Source organism: Arachis ipaensis, chromosome B03 (assembly GCF_000816755.2).
Source record: "Arachis ipaensis cultivar K30076 chromosome B03, Araip1.1, whole genome shotgun sequence".
Taxonomy (NCBI): domain Eukaryota; kingdom Viridiplantae; phylum Streptophyta; class Magnoliopsida; order Fabales; family Fabaceae; genus Arachis; species Arachis ipaensis.
This window is the reverse complement of record NC_029787.2, coordinates 43000359-43008951: the sequence shown is the minus strand read 5'-3', so window position 1 is coordinate 43008951 and position 8593 is coordinate 43000359. Positions and strand designations below refer to the sequence as shown.

The 8593-nt window shown below is 33.1% G+C and overlaps 2 protein-coding genes and 1 long non-coding RNA gene across 3 annotated transcripts; all 3 read left to right on the top strand.

Moving 5' to 3' along the window:
• Positions 311-975, top strand: LOC110269455. The gene is made up of 3 exons (XM_021117285.1): positions 311-501; positions 564-680; positions 762-975. Exons 1-3 carry the CDS (start codon positions 311-313, stop codon positions 973-975), a joined length of 522 nt encoding a protein of 173 aa, XP_020972944.1.
• Positions 995-2291, top strand: LOC110270144. Its single transcript, XR_002359315.1, has 6 exons — positions 995-1060; positions 1157-1289; positions 1425-1579; positions 1698-1827; positions 1924-2124; positions 2259-2291. It is a non-coding gene; the product is annotated as an uncharacterized LOC110270144 (long non-coding RNA).
• On the top strand, positions 7696-8166 carry LOC107633059. Its single transcript, XM_021117284.1, has one exon. The coding sequence runs from the start codon at positions 7696-7698 to the stop codon at positions 8164-8166; it is 471 nt and encodes a 156-aa protein (XP_020972943.1).

Sequence of the window (8593 nt, the reverse complement as noted above, 5' to 3'; positions counted from 1 at the left end):
TAAGATGCATCCTCCTAGAGAGGCTTGGAGGCTGAAAGTTAGGGTTCTAAGGGTTTGGGTTGTACCTTCTTTTGGTAACCATGAGGTTCCTAACTCAATGGAGATGATTCTCCTTGATGAGCATGTTAGCCCTTATTAGCTTCTCTTTTAAATATGGTCTTACTTGCTGTTTTTTAAGTTTTCAACTTTAAATTATGTGTTTCATTAATCTGATTTGTTCTTTTGTTCGATTTATAGTATGGAAAAATTCAAGCTACAGTCAAAAAACCACTCCTTAATAGGTCATATAGTTGAAGGACAAGTTTATAGAATGGCATATTTTACTGTTGTGTCAAATCGTGGTAGTTATAGAGCAACTTCTCATGAATTCAAATTGCTTTTTCTTCACCGAATCACTGTTGTAGCTGTTGATGAAGATGTTATCCCTAAGACTTGTTTCAACATGTTTACTTTTTCTGAGCTGCTAAACATGACCCAAGATTATGATTTTTTAGTTGATGTGTATATCTTCCTGCTTTTCTGTTATTGAAGTTTTTTTAACAAATCCTTTGAATAGTTAATAGGTTGTGTTTATTTGGAATAGATGTCATTGGTCTTTTAACTTCAGTCGGAGAAGAGAAAGAATATGCAAAAGAGGGGAAAATTGTGAAAATGATTGCATTGGAATTAACTTCAAAAGAGTATGTTCATTAAGTCTTTATCTTTTAATTATCTTTTTTGCTTATTTTCTGTTTGATTCTTTGTCATCTTTTGAGTTTCAGTCTTACAGTGCGATGTGCATTGTTTGGGGATTATGTTAATCAAGTAAATCATTTCCTTGGCTCTGGCTATGTGGAGCAACCTGTTGTAGTCATTCAACTTGCAAAAGTGAAGTTCTTTAGGGGTATGTTGTTGTTTTTTTCTGTACATCTCATGGCTGCTCTAGGTGTTGTCTCCAATAAAATTTTGCTAGACTCTTTCTTTGTTGCTGTGTAGGTCAAGTAGGTCTTCAAAATGTGATGTATGCCACTCAAATGTTATTTAATCCTAATATTTCTGAAGTTGTTGAATTCAGACAGAGGTTAGCATGCTTTATTTTGTTGATGTTTATTGTATTCTTTATTTACAAGCAATCTGGAGTAACAAGTACAACTATTTGCATTAATTTTTTTTTTAGTATGATTGAGCAAGGTGTCAATGGTACCCAGCCACTGTTTATTGCAAATGAGGGTAAAGTTCTCTCCTTGGAAGATGATTTCATGCGTTTAACTAGAAAATGCACTATTGAAGAGCTTCAAGATAACAATCAGGTTATCTTCTTTTGAGTTAGTTGTGTTTCTGTTTGTTTTATACACAAATGAAGCGAAGAAGAAAATCAAACAAGAATTTCCAGATCTATTTTTTCATTCATGTTGTTAATTAACTCTGAAATGCTCATTGGATAGGAGGGTTCTTTTATCATTTTTGGTGCAATCCAAGGTATTGTTGAGGATGAAGGTTGGTGGTATTCTGCTTGTGTGTGTGGAAAGGGTATCTATCCTTAAAATGGTGCATATTACTGTGATTTTTGTTTGAAGCACATAACTAATGTCACTCCAAGGTCAGAAATTTTGTTAAAAATGTCTTCTCATTTTGTAGAGTGGATTGTTTATAAAAATAAGGTTTCTTGGTATTATTTATTTGAATGATTGTGTTCCCCTTTTTTTTTCTCTTTGCAGATTTAAAATTAAAATAACAGTTGAAGATCATATTGGGGAGGGTATTTTCCTTCTCTTTGATCGTGAGGCTTCTTATTTGCTTAAGAAATCATGTGCTGACTTGTTTACTGAGGTTCAAAGAGATGCAAGTGTATGTTGTTAGTTTTCTTTTATGTGTTGTTCACTTTATGGGATGCCATATTTCTTATTCAAACTCTATATTTCTTATGTATTACTTTCAAAATAGCTTATATGTGGGGATACTTATCCTCTCATATTCCAAGGGCTCATTGGAAAGAAGTTGCTGCTCAAGGTTGATACCAAAGGTGTCCCACATGATACATTTTATGGGACTTTCTGAGTTAGGAGAATTTGTGATGATTCCACCATTATTGCGATGTTTGAACTTCCCAATTATGATGCTGATGACGAGTCTACTCCAAAAAAGGTTAGATATACATACAAATATTTTTAGATCCTGTTAATTCATCATTAATTTCTTATTTTTTATTTGTTTATTGTGCTGTGGTGAATTTCTGTTATGGTCTTATGTATTTTTAAACTCTTATGGCATATGAATAGGAGCATGATTTACACAAATCTGTTCTTTGTGGAAAAGTGGATGTTGGTATTAAGAAGGAGTCTTCGGATAGTTTTATCAAAAGTGAGAAAGATGCTGGTGAGTGTTCTGGGATTTTGTGTAAATCCCCCGTTCTTATAGATTTTTTGGCTGAAAAATAGCCTGTTGTTTCTGGAGGGACTGAGTTTGTTGGCTTAATTGATGGTGAACATGGAAAAGAATAGAAAACACCCAGCAATGATACTGTTAGTGATGATTTTTCTGCTAAACTGGATATATTGCTTAGCTCAGCAAAAAAAGAAACTCAGGTGCTGATGTATAATATTTTTTTTCTCATTCCTATGTGTGCTGTTTCTAATTGTATTTTGCATTCTTGAGTGAGTTTCATATGTTTTTTTAATTTCTTTGTCATAGGAGGTGTTGTCCCATGTTCTTGAAGCATCTTCGCAATATGGAGAGAAGCTTACCCATGAAAATCATGTTGTCACCTCCAAGGGTAAGAGGAATTTGAATCCTCAATTTGAAGAGGCTGCTGTTGATGCAGATGGGCGTGGGTTCAAGGTTGCCAAGGTTAATGGAGTTTGATTGAAGGTGTGGAATTGAGCTGCTGTGTCTAGGTGTAGGTGTCTTATATAGTGTATCTATAAGTATTTAGGAAGGCTTGTGATTCCAAATAGATGGACATGTAATCATGCTGGCAGGATGGTATTTTGATTTGACTTTTTTGGATTGTGTCCAACAAATAGGATTGTCAGATATAGAGATTTTCCTTTTGTGATGGCTCGGGTAATGTGCCAAGTAGGTCTATTCTCAACTCCTCCTTTTGTAATAGTGACTTTGCTAGGGATTGGACACATTTTCAATGTTGTACCATCTTTAGGTTACATACTAGGATATGTGGTCAGATGTTGGAATCCTCCTTATCATAAGGGAGATAGCCATATGTAATTGTGTATATCACTATCAATCAATATTTTAATGAAATGCAGCAGTTCTTATTTGTATTTGTTTATTGTTGTACAACTTTATCTTTTCATGTTGATTAGTTATTGGTGTTCATTATAATACTTTATTTCTTTGATTTTTTGCGTTATCAAAGGTGTGCATGGTTATATGAGTTCTTTGTTGGTGTGTTTCACAACTTTTGCCCCCATCCATCCCCCTCCTCCTCCCCGCTTTTTTTTTTCATCTGTTGCTTATAGGAACTTAACGATGTGCATGTCTTTTTACAATGAATTAGGGGTACTTCTTGTCTTTTATGTTTCAACCTTTTGTTCTGTTTAGTACGAGTAACAAAGATGTCTCATAACTCTGTTCGTGCTAGAGAGTATAGGTGAAATTTTTTGAAAAGAAAGCGAACATAAAGTCACCATCGAAATGCAAGAGGTCAGTACTTAATTAACTTTCATGATACTTTTAGTGTTTTATACTCCAATTTTCAGTGATTTGATATCTATGCGACTGTTTGTAATTTTTTTTGTTTTGTTTTGTAATGCTTTAGAGGTCCTTGATTCCTCGATGCCTGCTCTCTCTTTGAATGATTATATGGGTAATTTTTATTGCTCTATTTATATTTTTGTAGTCAATCTTTGTGTTTCTAATAATTTATCTGTTTATTTTATATGTTTTCAATGTCTCTATTTCTTCTTATGTTTTAGAAAATTTATTTGAGGTGTCCCAAAATGTTAATCAGAGTTCAAATCTTATTTTGTCAGGTATAATAATATCTTTAAGTATTTTATCCCCGTTCGATTTTTTTTGTTAAATTATATTTTAAGTTTCTTTGGTTTATATCTAATAGCAAGTGTATTTAAGTCATTTATTATTGTTTTTTATGCTATTACACCTAAAAGGGTTATTTTAACTATTTGTAGCCCAGAAAATTTCTAATTAAACATATGTCTAGACTTCTGTACTTGGTCTCTTTTTAATTTGACAACTCAATTAATATTTGTAGAATCAAATGTGATTTAATAATTCTAGATATGATTTAAAGTAATTATAATAACCCTAAATTGTGATAAGTTGTTATTAAATTAGGTAACATAATCGTGAAATTGTTTAGTTGTTGTTGTTTACATGGCTGAAAGTTATTCAAATAGTTAATAATTGATTCAAAGCGCATAGTTATTGAAGGTAATTAGATTAGTTACCGTAAGCCTGACCAGTTGTCGCATGTGGTAAACATAATTAATGCCATTATAAAATTCTTTATTGAATCGTTTAGATCAGTAGATAGGTTTAATTTATATAGTTCTTTCAAACATACACAAGGACTAGAGGTTATTAAATTATTTAATTAGTGTTTATTTTTGTCTTGAACAATATGAAAAGTTTGTTGGTTATGTGATTGGAATCACGTAATTAGTTAATTAGTTAACTTTTCTAGCTAAATAATAGACTAAGGGTATTTGTTAAAAGTTTCTTAGTTTTATGTGTAGTTCTCAGAACTGAATTGGTGATCGAACCAGTCAGGTTACCGTGTCACTGGTTCACTGGTTCCACCGGTGAGTCACTGGTTGAACCGATAGAACCGGTCGTACGTCAATAAAAGATATAAAATAGTAAAAAATTGAATAAAGTGACAATTAGGTCCATCCTTAAAATTTTCTACTTCAAATTAATTAGCCCTTGAAAAAAAATTAAATAAAGTGACAATTAATAATTCTATAAATTCTAAAGAGTTAAAAAAATTTAGTATAAAACTAAAATTAAATTAAATAAATATAAAATAATTCAGTTGTGTATGTATATAATATATAGAATAATCAGGAGGTAGATTTTCAAATTAACACAACAACTTGGTGGTATCCCTTATGCTTGCCTAGCAAGGAGACATGGGTTCAATACCCATTGCAAGCATTTTTGAATATTTGATCCAATATTCAAATGCTACTGGAACACCCAAGACTTGCATTTGTTGTCAGCACCATAGGACTAGCCTGTTCACGGATTGGATCGAACTGGCCAGTTTTGGTCGGTTTTGTCCGGTTTGTGAAGAACCGGCCGGTTTTAAACGGTTCACATCCTTTTTCGGTTCAAATCTAAACCCGACCCGGCTAGACTACCAGTTTGACTGGTTCGTCGGTTTTCCAGTCAAATCGGCAGGTCCGGTCCAGTTCTTATAGCTATGGTTTTATGTCATAATCAGTAGTTCTACATTAAAAAAAAGGTTTCATTATTTTGTCCATTCCTTTAATTTTTGCAAATCTTCTATTAGTTCCATATAAATATTTTTTCTTTTAGTTCTCTTTGTCAAAAAAAATTTTTTTTTCAGTTTCTTCAATTATGCCTCTGTCGATAGTGATTTGGTCAATTGTATGACGAGCTATTTACAATAAATAATATGATGCATGGATTGAAGTAAGAGAAAAAGAAAGCCTTAGTCGCCAATTAAGAAAAAAAATTGTGCAATGACTCAATTAAAGTTAAAAACAAAAATATGTGCACTTGTTCTAAAATTTTACAAAATTCTAAGGACCAATTGAGTCATTAGCGTCTAAAAAAATACAAAATGATTCTAATAGTAATTTAGATTATTTAATTTGGACGTTCATAGTTAGTATCAGTGATTAAAATAATAAAACAAAGTCTATTCTAATGTTAACAAAAATGAAATTGTTCTTGAATATGCATTTAGGTTTATTTATATTTACTTAGTTGATAAATGAATGTTTAATTTTTATTGATTTTCATAGGTTATTATATTTGTAATGTTTAGCTTACATGTTCATTATTAGATAATTAATTGATTTTTTATTTCATGATTAATTTTTGTTTATATTTGGTTGTCGAATATATCTTTACATAAGTTTGTCTTATTTTAAATCAAAATAGATGATATAGACCAATCAGAAATATATGATCCTTCCATAAATTCATTCAGTCAAGTTAATTCTGTTATTGATCATCCTCTGTTCTTGCAAAGTGAGATAAAAGGTACGCTCTCTTTCTTAAATCATATATTATTCAAGAATAGTAAAATAGAATCCTTATTTATTTAGTGCTAAAACATCCCATTGTGATTATGTCATGAGATGTTATGCAGTTAGTGTAAAATAAAAATAGTGTTTTGTGATATATTTTTCTCACAACATTCAAACGAGTCAAGTATTTAGTCTATATTATATCTTTATGCTAATGGTTTATTCATGTTGTGTTGAATCTATTTCGTGTCATATAATTCAGATGAGGTTCTTTTATTGTTGTGTATATTTTTCTTGATTTTATGTTTACCAGGTTGCCTTGATGTTGGTGACCCTAACTATGAATGTTCAATTTGTGGCGCGTGTTTCTGGGTATTAAAACGTGTTGAAAGAGATTCTACAGTTAATCGTCCTATTTTTATTGTTTGTTGCTCAAAGGGAAAAATTCAGTTACCTTATCTCCAAAAGCCCCTAGATCTGTTATATGATTTGATCAATGGACATGATAGCAAGAGTTTGTACTTCCAAAAAAATATTCGATCTTATAACAGTATGTTTGCCTTCACGTCTCTTGGCGGTAAGGTATTGGATTCAGTGAATGATGGGAGGGGTCTACCGCAGTTTATAATAAGTGGTCAAAATTATCATCGGATTGGAAGTTTGCTTCTAGATGCTGGTGAGAAGCCTAAATTTGCGCAGTTATACATATACGACACTCAGCATGAGATAATGCATAGGCAGCGAATCTTTGGGTATGTGTGTTTGAAACTTTGTTGTTTAACCTTTTTGTTGTATTTTCCCGATGTTTTATTGTTATCTGTATTGGAAAACAGGTTTATAGCTGTGACTTCATAGTTATACTGTGTTTTGTTCCAGTTATAATATGCTATTAGTCATTTTTTGCTAATAATTATATATCAAAATATGTTACAATTGTATTCTGTGTGGTTTTTAAATATATTTTTTGTGGTTAATATATATTTGTTTTAGGCAAACATCTGAGATAGATAAAGAATTGATAATTGAGTTGTTGCAAATGATCGATACTCATAATGTCATAGCACAGTCATTTCGAAGAGTTAGAGAATTCTATCAGTGTCATCCATCTGAGATTTTCTCATTGAAGTTGTATTCGCAACGGAACGTTGATCGAAGAATGTACAGTGCTCCCTCTTGCAATGAAGTTGCTGCTTTGATTGTTGGAGATTTTGATTCGTCGGACCATGGTCGTGACATTATTGTTCGATCTACTGGTGGTCGGTTGCAACGTATATATGAAACTCATGCTCTGTATTGGCCCTTACAGTATCCTCTGTTGTTTCCATATGGCGAGGATGGTTATCAGGTGAACATTGGTTATCGAGGTGAACAGCTTGGATATGTTCCTGGAAGGAGAACAAGAGTTTCCCTCAAGAAATTCATATGTTTTCGTCTCCAGATTAGGGAGCACGAAGATGGAATTATTCACAAGTGTAGGCGGTTGTTTCAATAATTTGTTGTTGATTGTTTCACCATGATTGAGTCCCAGAGGTTGTATGAGATTAGAATGAAGCAAAGTACAATTAGAGGAGAAGTCCTTCAAGGAATAGAGGAGGCTATGTGTCATGGCGATGACGAAGCTTCTTCAATTGGGACACGAATCATTTTGCCTTCCTCCTTCACTGGTGGTAGACGTTATATGTTTAACCGTTGTCAGGATGCCATGGCGATTTGTAAACATTTTGGGTATCCAGATTTATTCCTCACTATTATGTGTAATCCAAATTGGCCTGAGTTTCAGCGGTTCATGGAGCGAGAGCAAATTCCCATCGCTGATCGTCCTGATATCTCTTGTCGTGTCTTTCATGCCAAGTTGAAGTGCCTCCTTAGCGATCTCAAGGAAGGTGTGTTTTTTGGTCCACTTAATGCAGGTATGTTCTTTTCTCGCTTAGCATTTCAATTTCTGTCTGTCGTCTTCAGACATGTAGTTGTCTGGCTTCTTTAGGATGTTTTTTGTATTTTTTAGGTATGTATACTATTGAGTTCCAAAAAAGAGGTCTACCGCATACACACATGTTACTCTGGCTTAACGGGGAAAGCAACTTACAAAGTGTTGAAATTGTTGATGAATTCATTTGTGCCGAGCTACCCAATCCCCAGAAATTTCCATCTCTTTATAATGTCGTCACCAAGTACATGATCCATGGTCCCTGTGGTCGACTTAGACCGAGTTCTCCTTGCATGAAAGATGGTAAGTGCTCAAAATTTTATCCGAAAAGATTCGTTGACCAAATGAGCTTTGATGAAGATGGCTATCCAATATATAGACGTCGTAATATGGGTGTCACAGTGAAGATCAACGATGTCGATATCGACAACAGATTTGTTGTGCCCTATAATCTACTATTGTTAATGAAATATCAAGCTCACAT

Coding starts and splice junctions, on each gene's coding strand:
- LOC110269455 (XM_021117285.1), top strand. CDS start 311: ATGGCATATTTTACTGTTGTGTCAAATCGTGGTAGTTATAGAGCAACT. Junction 502..563: donor TATGATTTTTTAGTTGATGT/GTATATCTTCCT, acceptor AATAGTTAATAG/GTTGTGTTTATTTGGAATAG. Junction 681..761: donor TTGGAATTAACTTCAAAAGA/GTATGTTCATTA, acceptor TTTGAGTTTCAG/TCTTACAGTGCGATGTGCAT.
- LOC107633059 (XM_021117284.1), top strand. CDS start 7,696: ATGATTGAGTCCCAGAGGTTGTATGAGATTAGAATGAAGCAAAGTACA.